Raw genomic sequence first — 26311 nt, forward strand, 5'->3', positions numbered from 1 at the left:
ACAGGCAGGATGTGAACCACAAGTTGGATAAACATTGGATAAATATTCAGTTGGATTAATGGGGGCACAGTGCCTTGGTGGTCAGCATGTATTGTTGGTGGTTCACATCCTACCTGGAGAAACCCTAGCACAGGCAGGATGTGAACCACCAACAATACATGCTGACCACCAAGGCACTGTGCCCCCATTAATCCAACTTCATCAACACCAGATTTGAATACAGATGTCCCCAATTAAATGAATATATCTTGAATTAAATATGCATTGTTATTGAATTAAATATGAATTTTTGTCATTTAACTCTGCTACTAAGGTAATAATGCTATACAGTGCCTTGCAAAAGTATTCATTCCCACTGAACTTTTTCACATTTTGACACGTTACAACACAAAAATATTTTATTAGAATTTTATGTGACAGACCAACACAAAGTGGCACATAATTGTGAAGTGGAAGGAAAATGATAAATGGTGTCCAGTTTTTTTTTGTTTTTTTTTACAAATAAAAAAATTGCAATTGCAGCTGCAAGTCTTTTGAGGTATGTCTCTACCAGCTTTGCACATCAAGAGAGTGCAATTTTTGCCCATTCTTCTTTGCAAAATAGCTCAAGCTCAGTCAGATTGGATGGCGAGCGTCTGTGAACAGCAACTTTCAAGTCTTGCCACAGATTCTCAATTGGATCTAGGTCTGGACTTTGACTGGGCCATTCTAACACATGAATATGCTTTGATCTAAACCACTCCATTGTAGCTCTGGTTGTATGTTTAAGGTCATTGTCTTGCTGGAAGGTGAACCTCCACCCCAGTCTTAAGTTGTTTGCAGACTCAAACAGGTTTTCATCTAAGATTGCCCTGTATTTGGCTCCATCCATCTTCCCATCAACTCTGACCAGCTTCCCTGTCCCTGCTGAAAAAAAGTTGGTGTGTTCAGGGTGATGTGCAGTATTAGGTTTCTGCCACACATAACGTTTTGAATTTTGGCTTTCTTTCAACAATGGCTTTCTTCTTGCCACTCTTCCATAAAGACCAGATTTGTGAAGTGCACGACTGATAGTTGTCCTGTGGACAGATTCTCCCACCTGAGCTGTGGGTCTCTGCAGCTCCTCCAGAGTTACCATGGGCCTCTTTGCTGCTTCTCTGATTAATGCTCTCCTTGCACGGCCTGTCAGTTTATGTGGACAGCCATGTCTTGGTAGGCTTGCAGTTGTGCCATACTCTTTCCATTTCTGGATGATGGATTGTACAGTGCTCCGTGAGATGTTCAAGGATTGGGATATTAATTTATAACCTAACCCTGCTTTAAACTTCTCCACAACTTTATCCCTGACCTGTCTGGTGTGTTCTTTGGTCTTCATGATGCTGTTTGTTCACTAATGTTCTATAACACACTTCTGAGGGCTTCACAGAACAGCTGTATTTATACTGAGATTAAATGACACGCAGGTGCACTCTATTTACTAATTAGGTGACTTCTGAAGTTAGGGGTATCAGAGTAAAGGGGGCTGAATACAAATGCACACCACACTTTTCAGATATTTATTTGTAAAAAAAAAAAAAATACAAATTTGCATTTATAATTTGCATTCCAATTTACAAATATTGTGCCACTTTCTTTCGGTCTATTTAAAAAATTTCTTTGTGGTTGTAACGTGTCAAAATGTGGAAAAGTTCAGTGGGTATGAATTCTTTTACAAGGCACTGTATGCTAGGGTTATTCATATTTGCATAGACTACACTGAACATCACTGTTTCCCAAAACCTGAGGAGTTTTTATGTGGTTTTGGACACCAAAACAGATTTTATTTGGTTCCATGTTATCATTTGGTTCAACCATCATGAAATATAAAAATGTAAATGATTATTCTTTATATTAATTTCAGAAAAATAAGAAACTCAAAGAAGATATTTGTTTTTTATGCTGCCTGAATGGATGCTTTAATCTTTAGGTAGCATACAAATGCTGCAAATGTGGGCAGCTTCCTCCACAATGAAACACAGCAGTGATAAACATTTTGATTTGAAATGATGAAATTATGAGGTGCAATAAAACTATTTTTGAACTAAAAAAATGTAATCTTTGTTTTTAGCTGTACCCATGCATTCATACATAGTAAGACGGTTCGTGGGAGGGCAGTAGGGTGTCTCCTGACAGTCTTTGAAAGCCAGTGAATAAACAAATGAAAAACAACAGTCAATAACTGTCAGAATGATTGGGCTCTCTGTATTTGATCCCATTCATAGCTTATATACTCTGATACTTTGACCTTATAAAATAAGTGCACCTGACCATGTTCTGTTCAGTTTGGGTATTAAAGATGTCAAAATTTAAATTGAATGTGTTTACACAATTTGCATTCGGTTTAATACACAAATTTAGTCTAATTTAATCTATAATTCCTCAAGGAAAAGGATATCAAGTCACTGTAATAATCAGAAGGAGTAATACTGTATAATTAAACCTCTCTTGTATTCTATATATATTTGCATCATAGTAATGGTAAATTATTATGTCATTGTTATCATTTTACCTACAAGTAAGTGGATTGTGCAGGTTATATATTGGTTTATGTAGATTCATTTTAACATGGTCTAGACATGGAATAGAATCATTCGAAGCTCTTCCGTTTGATTCCTCTATATAACAGCTTTTACTTTGTTATGACTGCTTGACTAAATACCTGAAATTATCCTTTTCAATAGTATAAAACTAATGATTTATTTAAGCCTTATAAAGTCACATTATGTCATTCCATTTGATTTATTTTTGTAAACCATTCTGACTCTGAATGAGAAAGCAGAGAAGTGTGCATTTTTTTGGGAATGATGTCATAACAGTGGACGTGGATGATGTCATATGGAAGTAAAGTTGAAGAGCATATAATTAGTTTTGACAGTTGTTGTGACCGAACAGGAAGAACACGGTTATTTAGTTCCATTATCACATTCATAACTATTATCAATCAACTTAAGCAACCTGTAATACTGTGTCTCAAAATAAACTGACTAGACACACACACGTGTACAAGCACACACACTCTAACATAAACACCAAGGCTGTGTGAATGAACCGTACTGTTCTAATGCTATTCAACATTCCAAACTGAAAGGGTCACAATACTAGAATATTTACATTGCTATTGATACTGATATATGTAGTATTGTGGGTTTTTTTTATGTCAACATTAATGTTTGATTGACACAACTAAATATGCTCATTTATTCAACTGCATAGATGACTGCATAGATGAGCAGTGCACACCTACAAATAAACAGGATCAATTCATCTGCATAACGTGGTGGTTTTCAGCTTGTTTATCAATCTCCAGCTCTGTTTTGAATACCAGTATTTTGTATGCCTTTACAATAGGCCTACTCAAAAGTTAAATGGTCATGACATACAAGATATACTACATACACTGTAAGCATGTGGATAATTACACTCATATGTGTTCTTGAATATGCCCTTTGCAGAAATAATAAGATCTACATTTTGGATCATGGCTGTGTGGATTTGTCCATTTAGCCACAAGACTTTAATAAGGCCAGACATGCATGCAGTCAGTGCAGTAATTCGACCCATAAGTGATCCACAGCGTTGATATCAGGAATTTGTATAGGCCATGAAAGCTTACATGTCATTCATGCCATAATAAAACTTACTTTGTGCACAGGGGCATTGTCATGCTGGAATATGTTATGGCCGCATAGCTATAGCATACAAAAACATCCTACACAATTTTGTGTTTTCAACTTTGTGACAACAGTTTTGGGTAAAATCATATATGGGGTTAGCTTCACATGGGGTTCACATATTTTTAAAAAAATTGTTTAATCTGATATATAAAGCTAAATGCAAAAAATCCTAAAAGTAAGATTATGTGTCATTTCCAATAGGTATGATCAAAGTCACTCTGTTTCTGTAGCTGAATCTGAACAGACTACTGTGGAGACTTTAGTGCACTATGTATGGCTTCCAGGACCAACAGATTCCACTGTTTCTAGTGAACACATCTCACTGTGTTTAGCTAATCATATAACCAAGCTATCACATCATTAACTGACCAGATGGATAAGTCTGGTGTTTTAGCTCCCCTGCTTCATGCTTCAGCATGCTGTGCTTTCTGAACTGCCTTTCTCCTAACCACAGATGTAAAGAGTGTTATTTGAGGTACTGAAGACTTCCTGTCAGCATATATCAGTCTGACCATTCTCCAGCTATTCACTCAAAGCTTTTTGTTATTTTATTTTTGCACTGATCTGTGTACACACTAAAGACCACTGCATGGAGATCAGCAGGTTTTGAAATATTTTAACCAGTTCGATGGACATCAACAACCATGCCACTGTCAACGTTGCTGAAAGCACATTTTTGCCCACTTTGATGTATGATGTGAATTTAAACTCTTAATCTGTATCTGTATGATTTTATGCCCCTAACCCTGATTGGCTGATAGCTTAAATAAGCAAGTGTACAGATGTCCCTAATAAAGTCCCAGAAGACTGTATTGTAAAAAGGAAGCATCAAGAGATTTGCTAAACCCTTTAATAAAAGTGTGTAATGACAAGCTGAAGACGACAAATACTTGTTGCATTGTTAGTTCTGTTACAGACCTCAAGTGAAGGTAGTGCCTTTATCATGCAAAGAAGAGTATAATAAATAAATAGACAATGAAATGTTACTTAAAACCTTAGTTACTTATAAAAAGAAAAAAGAACTACACAATGTGAAAAGAACAAGAAATGCAACAGATAGACACCATAGGTGTCTTGACCCGGATATGATGACACATCCTGTCACAGTACCTCCTTCCTGTAAGTCACTATTACTCAGAGAGAGAGAGAGAGAGAGAGAGAGAGAGAGAGAGAGAGAGAGAGAGAGAGAGAGAGAGAGAGAGAGAGAGAGAGCATATAATGACACACTCTTTTCAGTACAGTATGTATTAAACAAATCTCCTAATGTAAGAGAAACCAGATTATTTTAATAAAAATACTTCAGAAAAGCACATGGGGACTCAATGGTAATCTCCCTACAGAAGGACTGAATTTTCCTGACTGAATCATGAGAAAGTTGGAGTTCACCTTCCAAACTGAACACACACACACACACACACACACACATATATATATATATATATATATATATATATATATATATATATATATATATATATATATATATATATATGAACAGTTCTAAATGAGTTTTTTTTATTGATTTATGTATCATCATTGCTAAATAAATAAATAAATAAATACTCTCCCCTAACCAGTTTCTTCAATGGATCAAGTGATTGCTAGGTAGAAAGCATCAAGACCTAGATAACTTATACAGACCACTGTCCACTGGATTATTTGGCAATAAACATGTTTTTGCGGTCTTTTCTTCTTAACCATGAGATGTTCAGGGAATTATTCTAAACTTTAATTGAATATAAATATATATAAATATTTAATATTGGCTATTTCCATTTATTTACTTTCCATTTGTACTGTGTGGGAAGCATTGTGTTCAGTCAAGTCTGGCCTGTCTTCATATCCACTCAACCTTTAGGACAAATTCCTTTCAATGATGAATGGCAAGTGCATTTGAATGGTAACAGATGGCAATGACAGAGTGTTGGCAGAGTTGGAACAATATCATGTAAATATATCATGAATATTTAACAATATCCTGACACCATATAATAAGAAGTGAAACTTGCTCTTGGGCCTGTAGTTAAAATAAACAATTTGCTAATATTCACACGCTACTTTTCAGTCTTGGTCAGGGCTGTAGTGGATCTGGAACCAATCCCTGGAACACCTGGTGTGAGGTGGGAACACACCCCTAGATGCCATGCCAGTCCATCTAAGGGCACTAATTAACTAATATTTTACAACCAAATGCCAAAATACTGCATCCCAGAGAGATATTTATACAGACAGATCAAATCTAAGGATGAATATTTTCTAAACTAGCTGGTTTTGTGGATATAGACTGCTAACAATATACTATTGTGAACTGTGGGTGATCTAATTTCAAAGACAAATGCTTCATGTGGGACTTCAGTCCCACTGACTCACTACTGAGAATATCAATGAACCTGAATAACAAATCAGTGACTCGAGACTATTGACTGGATTTTTTGTTTCAGAGAAAATAAGGAAATTATCCCATGCTGGTTCAGACCAAAGAAAAGTTGTTATAAATTTAAGGAAATGTGGAAATTTGTGATTTCAATGAATTGCCCAGTTAAAAAGTACAGATTTCACCTTGTTGATGTAGTAATCAGGCAGTGGAATCTGCTGGAAACCAGTAGAAAACTAATTTTTTAAATGATTCAGCAGGAAGCGAGTCATGTATCATAGGGCGTGAATCATTTAACTCTTTGAGTTACTCGTTTTGATGGTAAGTCCTCCCTCTTTCTCTCTCTCTAACACATACACACACAATCATGCAGACAAAACACTCTTCTCTGTATACAAACTGACAGAACATGGCAAGCCATTTAATATCTGGCAAACACACATCTATTTCCCTGCATCTATCTCTCTCCCTGTTAGACAACTGACACAACAGACAACTGTTGGCTGAATATTTTTGGTTCATTTACTACAACTGTATCAGCATGATACAGTTGAGACACTTGCATTAGCACCACATGTAGACTTCCACATAAGTGTCGTAGCTGAGCTGCAAGTGATCTGCCAGCCTAATAATATGTCCTTAGCCATAAACCATCATATTATCATGGGAGAATGCATTGTATAGTAGAGGAGATGCATTTAGTAAAAAGTGATTTTAGTCAAGTTTGCAAAATTCGCATTGAGTGACTCTTTGACTAACATATATACAAATATACAGCAGAGAGATATAAAGCGAATAGAAACGCAAAAAAGTCACAGAGCTTATTTTTTTATATTTTTTTTCATACGACTTGATTTTGGGTGACAAAGGAGGAGGAGAAAGGAGTGAAAGTGGAAATGGGTTTGTGTGTGTCTGGACTAGAATTCTTGCATGAGAAATGGAAATACACATGGACAATCAAAGAGACACTTCTAAATATGCTGTGTTTTAGAAGACTGGTGTTGCATGTAGTCCAGGCTAGCACGTCTAACAATAAAGTATTCTCTGCCACTGAAACCTTTCAGAAATGCACTGGACTTTAGGCTGACTAAATCCAAGCAGCAATGCTGTTCAACAAACAGCAGGAACTTGTACTTTTTATGTGTGAGTTGTGATTTACAATACCCTGAGGCAGCTGTAGTGAGCGGGCCAGGCAGTGTGATAGGTCTGAGCTGAGTTGAACTTTATGCAGAGGAAACACAATGCAATAGTGAGAGCTCAGAACACTTTTTTGAAATACTCATCTGAAGATTTTAAAAAGCTGTTTGCATTAGCGCATCTGTGAGAATGTAAGATAGGGTGTGATTAGTGGTTAGTGATTAGTTTAGTAATACACTGTCAAACTGTGAACGGTGGCACAAAAGTTGTGTCTGAAGTTGTCTGAAGAGGACTGATCTGATTCTGCACAAATATTTGCTTGTTTGGTTTGATAAAATAAATTAAAAAAAGACTAATACAGATAATGTACAAAATACTGTAAATACTGTACTGTTTAGGTGTGACAGTAAGCACAGCAGCCAGAAGTAAACTTGGGACAGGAAGGCTAACTAATAACAAACACACAGTTTGAACAATATGAGTGTTAGACACAGGGTAAGACTTTAGGTTAGATCTAGAATTTAAGAGTTAGGGTATCTGCTAATTAAGTGTGAAGTGTGTGTGTGTTTGTTGGATTAGTGCCAGTGGGCATCCACAGCTTGTCCATGACGCATGATCCTGGCCTTCTTTCTGTATGTGTGTGTGTGTGTGTGTGTGTGTGTGTGTGTGTGTGTGTGTGTGTGTGTGTGTGTGTGTGTGTGTGTGTTTAGGGCTCATTCAACAGAGCCAAAGAATTTCATACATGTGGTTATAAGTTCAAGGGCAAATGGTTCTAAAAATACTCTAAACCCATTTCTAATAATACTCAGAATAATGATTCACATACTGCATTTCTCCCTGTGATGCTAGACATACATCGATAATCAGTTATATAGTATAACATATTACAATATTTTACACTTTGTGCTCTCTGAATTCATTTTGGGTAGAGACCGCTAAAGTGCTCCTACATGTTCATGCTCCTACAGCAAAGACAAACATTTCCTAAAGTTCTTTATTTGAGCCAAAGCCAGAAGCAGAACTGCTGGTGTGCTTATGAAATTAATCTTGTAATTGTGTTTTCTGGTTTGATTTTCTGGGAAATTTTGGAAACATATTACACTCCACCATTTCCCATTTGTGTTTTTGGTCAAACTTCAGAGAAAATTAATGGATGGGAGGTGTTTGTGGCATACAACAATTTGTGTTATAGAGTAGAAATTAAAGTCCATGTAAGGATTTTGGATATTAAGCATGCTTAATTCAGGGACTGGTGTCCCATCTGAGGTATGTTCCTCGCACAGGCTGCAGGTCCACTGCAACACTAATCAGAATATAACAGTTACATAAAAACCAATGAATGATGACTTTATGCACTCACTAAAAGAAATTTGGAGAAATTCTTCTGACCTTAGCTAACATGAAAACGAAACTAAATCTAGCTTCACAGGTATTATTGATATATACACAAATATGACTATTAGACCAAACAATGAAGAAAATATTAAGTACAAGAAAGAAGTTGGTAGTAAATCACTTTCTCAGTTAGAGGCATTTGGGCCTGATGAATTTTGACATTTCGTCTGGTGAAGACATGTGATATGTGACATTTGCTTCATAGGTTGGAAGACAATTGAACTGCTTTGCTCATCAAATGGTTCTGCCTTAATATCAAATCCATACAACTGCTACTGAAAAAATGGTACCTATTTAGAAAGTCACCTAATGGATGTGTTACATCAGTCAAATTTGTTGGACAAAACAACAACAACAAAAAAAAGATCAAATACTGACAGAACAGCACAGGACACTTGACTTGAAAAGAAGGTAAAGGGAGGAAGGTGAAGAAAAGCTAGAATAAAATACCCAGCTGTTTTTGTGACATGTCACAAGCGATGACCTAGTTAATGAATGAAATTAGCATGCTTGTGGTTACCAACTATATTAGCACTCACGCACAAGCACCCACAAATTGCTTTGTATTTTATAAAAAAGCTTCAAATAGCAGTGAAGTCACAACGTTTCTAGTTTTCTGATGGCCTTGACAGCCTTAAACTGCCATACGGGAACCAGATTGTAGATGTCTCTAACTTCTTCATGGCATTTCTCTGAGTGCATAAATGTAATAGCCGGCACCAGATGGATGTGCAAAGATGCAGAAATCCTCATCGATTGCATTAATCAGCCTGAAAGGATTGTAAAAAAAAGGATTTCTGTGCTTTCACCCATATTAAATATAAAAATATTAAAAGTCTTGGTATGATATGGTTGAAGGCTGAAGTGCATTAAATATTTTAGTAACTGTGGACCTATTTGCTTCTATATATATTGAGCAATAGTTAGGAGCAAGAACTGTAGTACATTTTAACTGTTTCTTTTATCAACAAAAGAAATCTGAGTCATAACTGTATGAACGTTCGTTTCTAATCCAGAACAGAGTGAAGAAGGGGTGTGTACATGTTACAACTATCCTTGTGCCAGGAAGTGATGACACCTTCACTTGTTGAAATATAAATACATATAAGTTTAATGTTCTTTTGAAATTGATCATGAGCTAAGGTCTTTAAATGAAGCATAATAGACCACAGATTGTGTTGCTCATGATTTCAACTTGAGAAAAATACTAGTATATTTACTAACCACTGCCTAGACGTTAATGTAGAATTGACAGAATAAACAAACCTCCTGAAACCTAACTTCTGCTGAATCTAGGTGGATGGTAATAATGCTCTGCGGTCTGCACATATTTACTGTGTTCCAGCTGCCTATAAAATAAACGTCCCTCATGAACATGTTTACAGTTATCACTTTGATCATGTATATTATCTGGATACTGAAGTACCCAAGAGGAGAAGAATCCTCCTCCTCCTCATCATCATCATCCTCCTCCTCTGACAAGGCTGCAGTCGGTACCAGATCACGCGCGAGCGCCTTTCACAAATCAGGCCTTTCACAAAGCGGACCCCGAGTGATCGCTTTCTAAAACAGACGACAGCAGTTAGGCCCTCGGAGACTGAACGAAAAGGCACAAACAAACCACTACAACGAACGTAATCGCGTGTGTCGTAGATTCTCCCGGGCAGCAGCACCGCCACAGTGCGAGGGAGCAACGATGCTTGGGAGCTATATCGCCGTCCAGCAGTCATGCGATGCTTTATCAAATAGGGCGACTTACCCATAATTCAGTGCCCCAACTCATGGTTTCAGTAATCCGGGTTCTGACACGGAGCGCCCTCGGCTTCTGTAGCAGGCGAGCAAAGAATCTGGTTCTGTGCGTGTTCTAAAGCGCGCTACTGTGTGGGTGGGTGCGCTCTCTCTCTCTCTCTCTCTCTCTCTCTCTCTCTCTCTCACACACACACACACACACACACACACACACACACACACACGCGCGCGCGCGCTCTGAGCGCCCCCTCCCCCGTCTCTCTCTCTCTCTCTCTCTCTCTCTCTCTCTCTCTCTCTCTCTCTCTCTAACTCACTCACACTCTCTCTCTCTCTTTCTCTCTCTCTCTATGTGTGTGTGTGTGTGTGTGTGTGTAAAAGCACTAACTTCCATTTACCTTCGTCAGAAAGGACTGGAGCCTCATAAGCCCAGGCCGAATCCCATATGGGCCCCTATATACTTAATGAAAGAATATGGCCTACACTATATGGGGCACAGTAATGTAGGAAATTGCTTTAATCACCTTGCCTTCATTTAACATCTTTTGCTACAAATGTTATCGAAGAAAGAAAAGGTTCCTGTAGAAAACCAGCAACATGGCCTGAATATTGCATTGGATAAGTATAAATCAACAGGCTTCAAAACAAGAGGTAAAATATTCCACTATAAATGATCTTAAAATAATTTATTTGACCATATATATTATGTACATATATAGGTCAAAGTAAGTGGACACCTGACTATCCATCACACCAATATGTGCTATACTGCTACCACAAATCAGGATGAACACAGTTGTCTAGGATGCCAATGTATACTGCTACATTACAATTTCAGGCAAAAAAGACACGTTTTGCTGAGGTCTCAAAACTCAAGGTTTCTGCACAGAGCCCTCAACCCCACTAAACACCTTTGGGATGAACTGGAATACTGACTGTGCTCCTCACCCAACAAACTGGTGAAAAAATTGTGCGTGGTTTAAATCATAATCAATAATCAACAAAGAAATAACATACACGTTTCTTATTGTGTTGTTATAGTTATTAGCCTCTTAGATTGGTCAGTTGATTTGATTTAATGAAACCTTAAAGTCAACTTTAAAATGTTCAGTAAAGTGTAAAGTTCAGGAATAAAAACTCTACGGCTATAATATATAGGCAGAATATTATACACACATCTAATTGATGAGTTAAAACATTTGAATAGTGCGATTATAAAATTAACGTTGGGGTTAATCTTTGATTTTACATTTTACAGATTGTGGGTAAATTACTCATGGCGAAAAAAAGCATGGAAAAAAGGCATGGAACCGATACAATAGATGTTGAACTGGAAGCTTTTTGGTAGCACAGGCAGAATTTTATAAACACAAGCTTGACTCAGAGGTGACAGCTGCATGGAGCAGTGGTGTTTAAAATAATTAAAATAAATACATTCACACACTGGAGTCCTGATTACACCAATTTAGAACTCTGAGCAATAATACAGGATCCTTTCAGTCTGTAATTACAGTCACCATTTTATTTATATGTATCAGAAAAACAGGTATTAGATGGAAAATGGTTGCTGTTTAGGCATTTAGACGCTTTAAACACCCTTTGGTCCTAAAAAAGTGGAGTAAATATTTTCATTCGACATACAAAAGATGTGCTACTACACCACTTAGTGGCTACATGTGAATATCACAAGACCCAGAGTAAAAAATTAGATGTTTATTGGCATTTCAATTGAAGTACACAAAAAGACTATTATTGTTTTTGTTAAACGCAATAATGTTTAAACACAAACATATTAGAGGCTGCAAACCATATGATAAATAGCTACATAAAATCTGAACATAATATTGGCTGAAATAATGCAAAGTAAGTTTCACAATTCGGAATAAAAGAAAACAAGGTAAAAAAAACAAAAAGGTGCAAAAACAGTCTCAAATATGTTTAAGAGACTGGGTAATCATGTTTATTGTTTTTTCATATGCATCTTTTCTAACTTAACGTGCAACTCATTCACAAATGAACGTCTGGTCCACTTCAGCTTACACAGTCAGTCAATGAGCAGTTTCATACCATGGCATTATTTGTAGATATAAACAAACATGTTGCTAAACTGGGGTGCTCCAGAGAGTTGATTTCTGACCCCAAGTGCATCTGGATCAAAAATGTAATTCAGAGATCTTACATACCAGACTCTAGATTAGAACTGAAACAGCTGCAGCTGATCACTGTTTAACTCACTTGACCCCAATAGTAAACCCCCCAAAAAGTTAAACTCACTTTGTTCATCTCAGTTTAATCTCATAACTCTTATTCCATTTTCTAAATTATGCAAAAAAAAGTCTTTGACATCAGAGAAATCAGAAAACACGGTCAAACTCTGACTGGCTGGCTGTAGCTGGGTTGCGGTTCTGGTTGGCCGGTTGTTGGGGCATGTGACCGCGGCGCCGTGGGGGAGCCAGGTATTCAAACATGGAAGTGTTGTGTGTAGAAAGCATATGTTTTAGGTCAGAAGGCATGGGGTCAGACCAGAAGAAGTCATGGTTGAGAGCGTCGTCACTGTCCACACGTTGTGCTGGGTCCAGCACCAGCAGCTTATCGATTAGATCAAGGGCATATGCGTCTTTAACATATGCCTTTAGACGCTCTTTTACCTTTCGCTTCTGTCCTTTAGGTAACTCCATCTTCTGGTAAAGCTCATATTTTTTATCCACACCAGGCCACACCTGAGAAAGCAGAAGAGGGTAAAAAACAGATTCTAAAATGATAAAAAAAAAAAAAAAAAAGAATATTTTAAATCAGTTTCCTCTGCATTGTTGACACATTAGAGGTTTAATAAAAACGTAGCTGTGTACAACCTTAAAAGCCAATGAAGTAGCAGTTAACTACAATCAGGTGTTTGGGAATGTTGAAAAGCGAGCAAACAAAAAAAAAGTTAAAAAAAAAAAACATGCATAACTTCATTACTTCAGCAGTAATGGATCCACACAGCTGGCTGATCAGAGTGAGTTGGTGCTGTTCTGTGTTTCCCTGCATGATGGGGCTCCTGGTCCACATTTCCGCCATGATACACCCTGCACCCCATAGATCAATGGGTGGCCCATAATCACGCTCTCCTAAATAGGCACACAAACAAAAGACATAAGCAAAAACAGACAAATCTTTCCAGACATAGAAATAGGCTTTCCATTTCAAACTTGATTAAAAAAACTTAACCACCAGTCACCAATCAGTTTTCAGCAGGTAAATGACATTTTTTAATGTTGCCCAGGGTTAACAAAAAATGAATGTTGTGTCCAGACAACCTTACAGCAAGTGGACACTAGAAGCACTATTGTGTTAAAAACACTCCCTGGTCCATGTTGTTTCATTATTACATTACATATATTAAAATACCCACTTCACCAAACTGTATATTTTTTGCTGACATTTGGTTTTCAGTTTGATCATTTCCAAAATGATCCAGAATATCCAGACAACTCCAAACCATTTTTCTACCATAGGGGAATTCATTGCTTCAGAGTGGACTTCTAACTAGCAAAATAATGGAGTTCAAATAGGTATTGTCATCCTATCCCAACATCATAAGTTCTAATGTTAAAAATACACCATTGGAGAATTAGCCTTTTAAACCTTTCCAGTGCTAAACTGAACACATCCAAGAGGTGTGGTTAGGCATGCTGCCCTGGTACCCCATTCTCTCTAAAAACCAGTGGTGTTTCATTCATGAATAAATCTGTGCTTTTAAACAAATCATTCTCATGCAGGCTGTGAAGGAGCAAGTCACTGGTTGGGCCTATTTAATGAAAACACCCCTTACTTAACAAGACTCAGTGATGGGTATGAACAAGTGCAGTACTGATTCTGTATGAACTGGGACACCAGGTTCAGAACAGGCAGAAGGAACTATTTTGTGAATGCACAAGCCACATCATTCAGTTTGGATGTTAAGGAGTCTTACTGGCTGAAGGAAGAGAAAAGGGGCTGTGAACACAGTGCTACTATGAAGAAGTTTTATATCCATGTAGGAAGCATACAATATCTGCATATCTGCAGACTTTCTGATGATGTTTTTGTAATTCACCACAAGAAAAAAAAACAAAAAGAGTGTAGAAAAGTGCATTTTAAAAGTGTAGCACTAAGACAAGACTCATGTGTTGCTGCATTTTTCATAGCATAATCCACTATAGACAAAAGTGTAAAATGGCTACATTTAAAATCATTGCAGCATTGAACACTCCTTCATACCCAAGTTCACCAGACCTTCTTTTTGTGGACTGGAAACACCAACTTCAAATAAAATCATTAAAAAAACTAGGTACAAGTTTTAGTATTATGATTTATCAAACAAAACAACTCATAATATCTATAAAAATCACTCACTTGGGCCAACTCCTGGAGTAATGATGTAATTTACAGAAAGGGTAACAATCAGTGAACGAATCTGAACAAATAATTTTGGTGGGATGAATGGAAATTACCCTCTATTACAAACCAGCATCGCTATTTTTATATAGTGATGTAAAATGAAAATATATACAGTATCTCACAGTAAATCTTTTCATGTGACAACACTGAAGAAAATACTTTTCTACAATGTTAAGTAGTAAGTGTACAGCTTGTATAACAGTGTAAATTTGCTGTCCTCTCAAAATAACTCGACACACAGCCATTAATGTCTAAACTACTGGCCACAAAAGAGTATACCCCTAAGTGAAAATGTCCAAATTGGGCCCAAAATGTCAATGTTTTGTTTGGCCACCATAATTTTCCAGTTCTGCCTTAACCCTCTTGGGCTTGGAGTTCACCAGAGCATCACAGGTTGCCACTAAAGTCATCTTCCACTCCTCCATGATGACATCACAGAGCTGGTCAATGTTAGAGACCTTGCGTTCCTCCACCCGCTGTTTGAGGCGACCCCACAGAAACTCAATAGGCTTTAGGTCTGGAGACATGCTTGGCCAGTCTATCATTTTTACCCACAGCTTCTTTAGCAAGGCAGTGGTCATCTTGGAGGTGTGTTTGGGGTGGTTATCATGTTGGAATACTGCCCTGCACCCCAGTCGTCAAAGGGAGGGGATCATGCTCTGCTTAAGTATGTCACAGTACATGTTGGCATTCATGGTTCCCTCAATGAACTGTAGCTCCCCAGTGCTGGCAGCTCTCATGCAGCCCCTGACCATGATACTCACACCACCATGCTTGTCGGTAGGCAAGACACACTTGTCTTTTACTCCTCACCTGGTTGCAGCTACACACGCTTGACACCATATGAACCAAACAAGTTTATCTTGGTCTCATCAGACCACAGAACATAGTTCCAGTAATCCATGTCCTTAGTCTGCTTGTCTTCAGCAAACTGTTTGCGGGCTTTTTTGTGCATGATCTTTAGAGGCTTCCTTATAGGACGACAGCCATGCAGAACAATTTGATGCAGTGTGTGGCATATGGTCTGAGCACCATGGTACCATGTTGAACTTCCAGTGATCAGTATAAGCGAGTAAGAGCAATAACACCATATTTAACACACCTGCTCCCCATTCACACCTGAGACCTTGTAACACGAACAAGTCACATGACACAGGAGAGATAATGACTAATTGAACTCAATTTGGTTTAGACATTAGTGACTGTGTTGAGTTATTTTGAGGGGACAGCAAATGTACACCGTTATACAAGCTGTACACTCACTACTGTACATTGCAGCAAAGTGTGATTTCTTCAGTGTTGTCACATGAAAAGATATAAAATATTTACAAAAATGTGAGGGGTGTATTCCCTTCTGTGAGATACTGTATACTTTATACACTCTTTTTGGATAAGGACATCTGCCAAACACTATAAATATATCCAATTATAAGCCTGCACAGTCACCAGATCTGTATATTACTGAAGCTGTTTGGGGCGTTTTAGAGGAGCGAGTCAGGATTTCTTTTCCTTTACGAGCATCACATACTGAGATGGCCACTGTTCTGTACGAGGAATGGCTGAAAATCCCTCTGGCCACTGTGCAGGACTTGTATCTGTTATTTACAAGACAGATTGATGCTCTATGGGCTACAAATTAGGTGGTCTAAAACCAGCTGTTTCATTGTTCAATCCCTGTGTTTGTGAATATATGTGTGTGTGTGTGTGTGTGTGTGTGTGTGTGTGTGTGTGTGTGTGTGTATAAACAGTACCAGTAAAAAGCAGGAACACACCTTCTCTTTCAGTGTTTTTTCTTTACTTTTATGTGTGTGTGAGTGCTACTACAACTACTGTAAAAATCCATATTATGGCAAAAAACACTTAGTTATGTACGAGAAAATGAAGTCCATCATTAAGAAATGAAGGTCATTAAATCCAAAAAATTTAACTGCGTCCAAGTGCTCTCTCTAAGACCATCAAACATGATCATGAAACTGGCTCTCATGAGGACCAAGAGAAACCTCTGATGCAGAGGATGTGTTTATTAGAATCGCCAGCCTCAGAAACCGTCCATTTACAACACCTCAGATGACAGCCCACATAAATGCTTCTTGGAGTTCAAGTGGCAGACACATTTCAACATTCACCGTTCAAAGAAGACATGAAATACTGAGTCAGTGATTCATGGTCGAATTGTAGGAAAGAAACCATTGGGAGAGCAACACACAGAGCAGACTGGTTTGAGCCAAGAAACACAAGGTAAGGACGTTAGATCAGAACTGTCCTTTAGTCTGAGGGGTACAAATTTGAAATTTTTGGTTCTACATGCCATGTGTTAGAGGTAGATAAGATGAACAGACGGTCCCTGAAGGTGTGGTTCCAACTGTAAAGCATGGAGGAGGAGAAGGTGGTGTGATAGAGTGGGAGTTCTCTGTTGGTGAAACGGTTAGTGACTTAGTGACTGTTATGGTACACTTAAACAGCATGGTTGATTTGACATGCCATCATATCTGGTTTGCACTTAGTGGGGCCATCATTTGTTTACCAAAAAGGACAATGACCAAAAACCTCTAGGTTCTGTTAGAGCTATTTCTACTATAAGGAGAGTGCTGCATCAATTGAACTGACCTCCACAATCACAAAGCTGAATCCAATTTTAAATTTGAAGATAAGTTGGATCAGAGAGTGAAGGAAGAGCAGCCAAAAGTAAAAAAATATGAAAAATATTTTGGATTATTTAGTTTAATAATCTTAACTTAAACTTAATTTTTCTTGATTACAAAAATCCATATTTAATATGTATATTCATACTGAAGACATTGAAATGTTGAAAAGATAGTAGTAGTAGTAATAATAATAAAACATTGAATAAGGTTTGTCCACTTTTGACTGGTAGTGTATATAGACAGACAGACAGACAGACGGAGGGAGGTATTTCAGAAATAGAAGTAACTGACAGAAATTACTTCTTGAGATTTTTAGTTAGCATTCACTAAGGCAGTGGTGTCCAATCTTGTCCGGAAAGGGCCGGTGTGGGTGAAGGTTTTCATTCCAACTAAGCAGAAGCCACACCTGATTCCACCTGTTTAATCAGTTGTTATTGGCTTTTAGTAGACTCTGGTGTGGCTTCTGCTTGGTTGGAATGAAAACCTACATCCACATCGGCACTTTCCGGATAAGATTGGACACCGCTGCACTAAGAAGACTTGGCCTAAAGATACAAACCTGTCCCGAAAACAACAGGAAATGTGCATTTTTGTGATTAATTAGTTTTATTAGACATTCTATTGATTGTATTAAATGGTCCAATCTAAGTGTTCTCAGTCTCACCTAGCAGGAGCTCTGGAGGTCGGTACCACAGTGTCACTACTCGGTTGGTATAGCGATTGCCCTGGCTGTTCTTTGCAAGGCTGAAGGCTCTTGCCAGGCCAAAATCAGCAAGTTTCAATACTCCATCTCTTGTGATCAGCACATTTGCTGCCTTCATGTCTCTGTGCAGGATCTACAAACAGGTAGGGGAGAAATAAAATACATAAATATGATTGACATATTACCACAAGGCACCAGAACCATTTCAATGCACACTGAACGTTTCTAGAACTGTAGGTATGACAATCACACAATATTTTCACAGTTGGTGTTTTGGTGATAGTGGTAGAGGGAAGTGTCTGGCAAGCTGCTCCACAAGTCTGCCTAAAATGATGAACTGGGTTGTGGACTTTATTTACAGTGACCCTTCACTCTGAAGTGGCCCTGAAAAAGGCACCTGTGCTACCACCAGAGAAAACAGTGCTTTATGGATTTCGGGCCAGTTCCATTTGACATTTGGGTTTGAGATTAAAAAATAAACATGCAAAACAAGTTTTCAGAAATTCAGCTTTTCTTTTCTGGTATTTATAAGTAAATGTGTTAACAAAATAGGTCAGTTCATTTTTTTTATCAGACTGCCAGTATTCAGACGAGCAAATAAAATATTGAAGCATATTGCCAGGTACTTCACCAAAGTGAAGAAAATAAAGGATCTGGTCATGATCCTAATCATACAAGCTCATCTTTGTAGCATGCTGGAAGTAGTTTACAGAAATGTTTTGTCTGCCAATGCTGTTCAAAAAGTCAAGATATAAATACAAGAAAATAAAAGCTTGAATTGGAAACTCTCATCTTATATCCATCATTTGCTCTTAAACACAAATGTCTTTGGGGTATAGCACAAAAAAATAACTGGCTTTGTCGTTCCAATAGTTTCGGAGGAGACAGCAAGTCCCCTCTCATACACTATTTCTACATGATTTTTTTGAGGTTTGATGTTTATATCACCCCACATCAACATAAAAATGGCTTATTCTCCTCATCTAAATACAACAGACTATTTTATCCCTTACAAATAAGTACACCTCAGTTGTGGCAACTAATGGGCAACTTATACTGCAAAAGTAAACCAACCACATTAGCAAAAATAGTGCATTCATTTAAACATACTAATCCCCCAAGGTAGAAATCATGGCATTATTTTAAATTCCCCACAGACATTTTTAGGAAGATGGGTGTAATGAGAGATGCCAACCTTGTTTCTGTGGATGTAGTAGAGTCCGTTCAGCAGCATTTGCATGACCTTCTTGATCTCTGACAGTGTGAACTTAACGTTGGCATTGCTCAGAAGACCAGCTAGATCATGTTCACAGAAATCAAAGACCAGGTATATACTGCCCTTGTAACGGTTGAACTGGGTGGCTGCACACACACACATTTCTTTAGAAAAAGACGTACGAATTGTTCAACATTTAATACAGAATTTGCACTGTTCATTTTTGTTTGTATATTTTTAGATCTTAATGAATTGTAATATAAAGAAACCCAGTGAAGAACCTTGACCTTTTGTTCGACAAATCTCAATCAAATTTACGACGTTCTCATGCTTCAACAGCTGCAGGATCTTGATCTCCCTCAGTGCTGTGATGGGAAACTAGAAAGAAACATGTCATCACAACATTTTAAATTACAGAAATAAACAAACAACAAAATACAAATTTTGCATGAAAACACTTTAGATTGTCACTGTTACACTTAAGTACAGCTTAAGTGCAGTACACCTCTTGTACAAAATCTTATTTCCACAAGCTTCAGAAGCCTGAATGTTATAATGTGTCTGTTCACCAACACGCACCCATTTAGACTGGTTTCTGGACTGTAAACACTAAAATATCTGCCTGTGTAAGAAGATGGCACTTGAGATGGCACTTGAGGAGACTATGCTTAGAGACTAAAAGTGTCTAGCAAAAGCTACAAGTCTGTGTTGTAAGAGAAGCCTCTGTACAAAGTGATGCATTTTGTAAATGCAAACCAAGACAGCAGTGTTGAAGATAGCAGTGGGAGAAAGTCTGAGAGAACAAGCATTTCAGGATGAAGCCAATGATCCATATCTAAGACTTACCCCTTCTTTCTCATTTTCCATTAGCACCTTCTTCAAGGCAACTTTCTTGCCAGTCTGCCTATGTTTGGCCTTGAACACCTCCCTGCAGAAAAGAGTTGAACAAGGAAATGAACAATTACAAATGCCTTATGATATAAAAGTCTTTAGTGAGTGTAAAAACATATATAAACATTCATATTTAAAATTAACATTGATCATGTCTATGTACAGCAGGTAAAATAAGTATTTCATGGACATGGTATATGTTCACTTTACAATGCAATTCAATTTAACTACTTGCTTGCACTGATGCCAAAGAGTATTAGGCCTGGTTTTCATCTCCATCTCGAAAGCAAGTGATTTAAATCTTTAGTCTGTCCAGCTCTCTAACCTTCACATCTGTACACACTGCTCAAAAGGATCAGAGTTCAATGCTTCTACTTTCATTTTAATAACACTGAAACTGCAAATGGCTTTATTTAGGGGGTTCATTCTCAGTTTTGGTCCAAAGCCCAGATAAAAATTGAGGCTTGGCTATCTAGAAGGGCTGCTTCAAATTAAATATGTTGATATGCATCTGATGATCTGCTGTGGCAACGCTGAGCAGCCAAATGACAAACAACCGGATATATTTGTGCAAAGACAGTTACCACTATGTTCACATTCGCTGACTCCTGAAAGTAACTAGAGCAAATAAGGTTGCTGCATAAAAAAGTATATAAAGAGAAAGCTGGAGTTTTGCACCGTCTGTCGATTGCGTCCCAATTTGGTTACCATGTTTACCATTTGTCTGTGTATGTCTACTTTTCTGACACAGAGAATTAAGTTTATTGGACATGTAGTACTGTACATTTGCAGTACATTTACATGTACTCCCTGACACAACAGTGTGGTTGCCAGCTAAAGGGTTACTGTTTGTTTTTGATTAAAGTTGAATGACTCAAATAAGGCGTTTATGAGCAAAAAGAAGACTTGACAGTATATTGCTTATATAAAACCTATGTAAATTATTTCTCAGTCAGATGTAATGGTTTTAGTTAGACAAGCGAAGGTTTGATTTATTTGTTCAAAGGACAACCACATGGCTGTGCTTAAAAGTGGGGTGCACATTGTTTGAAAAATGCTTCAGAAAACTGAATCGGGCCGACAAACAAAACTAACATGTAGCCAATGAGCAGAAAGGGTCGTGTCTTGTCTATATGCGGCAGAGAGAGTAGACTGTGCGCATGTGTGACAATAGCCGAAAGCGGTTGAAACATTGACATTGTGGTTAAAAACGAAAAGCGAAGAAAGGCTTCTGAGAAGGATCAGCTTTCCAGCGCTGGAGAGAACTGAAGGTCTTCCGCATGAAACGGAGATAAACCTTTCATGGTTTATACACGGTGTATTACCTTATACATTTGTAGTACCATAGTATTACTCATTGAGTTCATTTATTGATAAAAATATCCCCTCGGTCAGCTGCCCCAACAGGTTCCGCCATAATAGTTGCCTGGGTTACGTATGTATGTATGTATGTATGTATGTATGTATGTATGTATGTATGGGCGGAGCTAAAAAAATGGGTGACGCCCATTTGAGTTAGGGGCGTGTTTTTTAGGTGATTTCTAATGTAAACATTTAATTACACCACAATCTAAAGCCCTGTATTTTAATTGTAAACAACCTCTTTTCCCTTTACAGATGTAGAGTAACTGAGCTTCACAACAAGCATTTCAACAACTATCACTGAAAATTTGTCAACATGACACAAATGTAAAGTTTTAATGTTTCCTCTGGGATTAAAACCAAACTGTTTGTGTCAGAAGGTTTCCTATACCCAGATACTGTTTAGGAAACACCGACTGAACTGTTTAGTGTCTGTTTTTATATTCAAATTATTATTCATTTATTTTTATGGCACAGCAAAGTCCACAATTTCCAGACAACGTGTTTTTACTACTAATTTTTAAAGTAAAGACACCAAACTCGAATATGCTCGACACCAGCCCACTGTGCTAACGAGCTAATGTGATCACATCAACTCACCGAATTACACACAGCTCCGATTCAATGGGATTTAAAATTACGTGTTTAAAAAAAAAACAGCAGTATTTTACCCGAAGGTGCCTTGGCCGATCTTGGCGAGCTTCTCGTACTTTGAAAACTCATCGCAAAAAGGAAACTCGACGCCATCGTAGTATTTGGACATGATGGCGGTCTCCCGGTCCGGTCTGAAACACAAACAATAAACAAGGGAAGTACACGGTTATTAACACATTTAAGCATCAAATCGAGCTAAAGAGTCACACTAATAGCAAAGCATTTATTAATATAATTAATTTATACGTACTTATCGGCGGCCACCGCAGAGGTTCCAGAGGTCTTGTCTCGCTGCATCTTCGTTCTTCTGTGGTACAAAAGTCGAAATGACGTCAACTGCTAGCTTCTTCTACGTCTTCTATGCGGAATTTAGGTGCATTGGATTAGCGCCCTCTTCAGGGTAGTTATCAAAAACGCCAACGTCAACGTCAAAAACAAATTTTTGGTTATAAACGATCAGCAGTTTCCTGTCACAACAGCGAACAGTGGAGTCGAACGTATGTAACAAAAGCACAAAGTATCAGAATCAGAATCAGAATTAGAATCAGGTTTATTGGTCAAGAGTGTTGACGCACACAAGGAATTTGGTTCCAGCTGCTTGTGACTCTCAAAAATACAAACGTAAAGAACACTATACTATACATTTAGCTTGGACTTTACAAGACAAGATAGACAAGACAAAACAGACTATACAAGACAAAACAGACGATGTGAGACAATATAGGCAGTACGAGTATTAAATATGAATAAAGAATATATGACAAATCAGTTATGTACATAAAGTGTGAGAGTGCATGGTGCAAATAGTATTGTGCAATATTGTTCTTTTGAACAATATACAGCAGCAGTAGTGCAGCAGCAGCTGTATTGTGTGTAACATATACTCAGGGCTGTCAAGTGTCACGCATTGAGAGTGACAGTCACGCATTTGGGTCTTTTTTCACGCTCTCTCGCCACACATCGTATTTCGCACGCAGAAAAACTTTTTGACTATTTATATATTTAAAATGCCGCACCGCTGTTTCTATGTAACCGGGCAGGGATCAAGCGCGTCTCAGTTCTTATTCAAGCCTGACACTTATCAGCCAATAAAAAAAACAGGCTACACAATAGCCAATCAGAAAATAGCACTATCTGGGTAAGATTTAACGCAACAATGAAAAAAAGAGAGGGTATTTTCGATGGTCGGATTGAACAAAACCTCAACACGACGGGACATTATCCTCAATCATGACCCTAAAAATGGGCTTGACCCGAACTGTTTTACATGGGAGCAACATTACAAATGATAAAGGAGTCCAAAAAGGCAACAAACACATTAAACAACACCAGTCACAATCTCTCTCTCTCTCTCTCTCTCTCTCTCTCTCTCTCTCTCTCTCTCTCTCTCTCTCTCACACACACACACACACACACACACACACACACTCACAGACACACACACACACACAAATTAATAAATGGAAAATAAAACAAATACTTTGTACTTGGTTAAACTGCGGTCAGTGATCCTTATCAAACACAACTCACCCATTATTTATTTATTTATTTATTTATTTATTTATTTATTTATTTATTTATTGCGCTGGGGGGGGGATGCCACGCTTGCCTGTCTTCAAAACTTGAGAGCCCTGTATACTGATGATGTGTTGACTGACAGTTCTGTATTAAATCAGTATTAATTAAATAATTATGATATAAAGGCATATAATATTTCATTAATTAAAATCATAAAACAGTCTACAAATTAGTATATATTGATAACTTGCGAAAAAGATAAAGAAATTAATTTCTCATTTTCTCAGTGAAAGTGAACATATTAGCACGCTGCTAGTTCCACAAGATGGCGATGGTTTACTTCACATGTATGAGGCGGTCGAGTGTCACTTTCTGAGTGAAGTGCATTTTGGACTGCTTTGGACAGGTGACGAGTCTCGAAAACAAACAATACATGCAGAAAGTAACACATGCACTGAATTTCTGTGTACCTGCTTCTGGTCATTCTAAAAGGTATGATAAAATAAAAATATGTACACTGAACAAAATTATAAACGCAACCCTTTTGTTTCGACCCATTTTTTATGAGCTGAACTCTGAAGATCTAAAACTTTTTCTATGTACACAAAAGGACTATTTCTGTCTGTGTGTCACTGAGCACTTCTCCATTGCAGAGATAATCCACCCACCTCACAGGTGTGGCATATTAAGATGCTGATTAGACAGCATGATTATTGCACTGGTGTGCCTGAGGCTGGTCACAATACAAAGCCACTCTAAAATGTGCAGTTTTATTGTGTTTGGGGGTCTAGGGGGGGTCCACAAACCAGTCAGTATCTGGTGTGACCACCATTTGCTTCACACACTACACACATCTCCTTTGTATAGAGTTGATCAGGTTGTTGATTGTGGCCTGTGGAATGTTGGTTCACTCCTCTTCAATGGCTGTGCAAAGTTGCTGGATATTGGCAGGAACTGGAACATGCTGTCGTATACGATGTTTATATGTTTATAATTTTGATTAGTATATATACACTCCTGAACAAAATCTTAAGACCAGGGAAAATATTACAAGTATTCACACTTCGCACTTTTGGATCTTAACCAGGTTGTAAGTACTTCTTCAAAATGCCATAAGGAGAAGCAAGAGGAAGAGATATAAAATAGAGAGTAGGCAATTTAATAAAAACTGCATTTTAATTCAAACAGGCTGGTCATCAGCTGATCAAAAGTTTAAGACCATAGCCTTAAGTTAAAATCTGTGCAAAAATATGGCTTTAATGTCCTTGTCCTACAGACAATCACACTGTCATGATCTCCTGATGGCAAAAGCAAAAAGGCTTTCTATTTTTGAACGTGGCAGTCAGGACCCAGTCATTACCACACAGACGAGGGCCCTGTCAAGAGGGATGTCTGCTGCAACGTGTCCATATAGCCAACTGGCATTTGAAGCCCCTGCACAACCTGAAGCTCCATTTTCCCATTGAAGGAAAAAGCACCCCAGATCATGATGGAGAATCTTACACTGTGCCGGGTACAAAACACCTCCAGTGGGATCTCCTTGTCATGCCAGTATCGTTGGAAGCCATCAGGACTGTCCAGAGGACCGTCCGAGAATAAAACCTTGTTTTCCATCTTTCAATGTCCGATGTTTGGTGCTCCCTTGCAAATTTCAATGAGACATGGCTTTCGAAGACATTTTTTGTTCTTTAAGCTCTACTCTTGCAGATATCGTTTTATGGTTATACTGCAGTCAACTCAATAATGGCATTAATTTGGGTCGAGAATCGGCCTGTGTCTTCACGGGCAGCCCGTCGGATCCTCTGGCTCAGTGCAGGTGAAACCACTTGATTTTTTTTGTCCCATAACTCTCAGGATCTTTTAAGAAATTTAAAATGACTGTCTAACTGCATCCAACCTTGGTAGAAATGGCACGTTGCGAGAGCCCTTGCTTGTGCAGCTCAACAATCCTGCCACATTCAAAAATAGAAAGACTTTTTGCTTTTGCCATCAGGAGATCATGACAGTGTGATTGTCTGAAGGACAAGGACATTAAAGCCATATTATTGCACAGATTTTAACTTAAGGCTATGGTCTTAAACTTTTGAATTTTAAATGCAGTTTTTATTAAATTGCGTACTCTCTATTTTATATCTCTTGCCCTTGTTTCTTCCTTTGGCATTTTGAAGAAGTACTTACAACCTGGTTACAATCCACCAGTGCGAAGCGTGAATACTGAATACTTAACACACACACACACATATATTATATTACATATATATATATATTACTTCATTTGTGCTGAAGCTGTATTCCTACACTTAATTGTTATCTGCACGTTAATTAGCACGTTTTTTTTTCTTAATTTCGAAAGCCTTATATACTTTTTGAAAGTAGTATTTTTTAGCTTTATTGTTTACTTATTTACTTATTCATTTATTCCAGTTCATTTACTTATTCATTTATTCCACAATGTGAGTCTCATTAGTAACTATATTATAAAGTCAGCTAATCTATTCTTTTCAGCATAGACCAAATAAAAAGCTCATCTGTCATTTGTCAGGTCAAGTCAAGTCC

The 26311-nt window shown here is 37.9% G+C and overlaps 2 protein-coding genes across 3 annotated transcripts in view; both read right to left on the reverse strand.

Annotated features, from left to right (window-relative positions):
* LOC113646587 (formin-binding protein 1) overlaps window positions 1–10525 on the reverse strand; it is a 73826-nt gene extending 63301 nt beyond the window's left edge. The window contains exon 1 of the mRNA XM_047805341.1: window positions 10358–10525. Coding sequence (XP_047661297.1) covers window positions 10358–10381 — 24 coding nt within the window. The 5' untranslated portion in view covers window positions 10382–10525. The remainder of the gene's footprint in view (window positions 1–10357) is intronic.
* A 1517-nt stretch (window positions 10526–12042) lies between these two features.
* cdk9 (cyclin-dependent kinase 9 (CDC2-related kinase)) lies at window positions 12043–22749 on the reverse strand. Of its 2 annotated transcripts, none has more exons than XM_027152879.2 (8): window positions 22488–22749; window positions 22255–22368; window positions 20177–20258; window positions 19618–19708; window positions 19310–19476; window positions 18076–18247; window positions 13306–13454; window positions 12043–13064 (listed from the first exon to the last, which is right to left on the reverse strand). In XM_027152879.2, exons 1-8 carry the CDS (start codon window positions 22532–22534, stop codon window positions 12699–12701), a joined length of 1188 nt encoding a protein of 395 aa, XP_027008680.1. In that variant the 5' UTR covers window positions 22535–22749; the 3' UTR covers window positions 12043–12698. The 2 variants fall into 2 exon arrangements, with proteins under 2 accessions (XP_027008680.1, XP_027008679.1); XM_027152878.2 differs by having other exon boundaries at window positions 19310–19494.
* Window positions 22750–26311: the final 3562 nt, after the last annotated feature.

This window comes from Tachysurus fulvidraco, chromosome 21, assembly GCF_022655615.1.
Source record: "Tachysurus fulvidraco isolate hzauxx_2018 chromosome 21, HZAU_PFXX_2.0, whole genome shotgun sequence".
Taxonomy (NCBI): domain Eukaryota; kingdom Metazoa; phylum Chordata; class Actinopteri; order Siluriformes; family Bagridae; genus Tachysurus; species Tachysurus fulvidraco.

Bases quoted from the DNA above. Each gene is read 5' to 3' on its own strand.
- cdk9 (XM_027152878.2), bottom strand. From the start codon at position 22,534: ATGCAGCGAGACAAGACCTCTGGAACCTCTGCGGTGGCCGCCGATAA. The intron at 19,709-20,176 runs GTAAGTCTTAGA...GTTTCTTTCTAG, and splicing joins TGGAAAATGAGAAAGAAGGG to TTTCCCATCACAGCACTGAG. The intron at 13,455-18,075 runs GTGAGACTGAGA...GTGCCTATTTAG, and splicing joins ACCTCCAGAGCTCCTGCTAG to GAGAGCGTGATTATGGGCCA.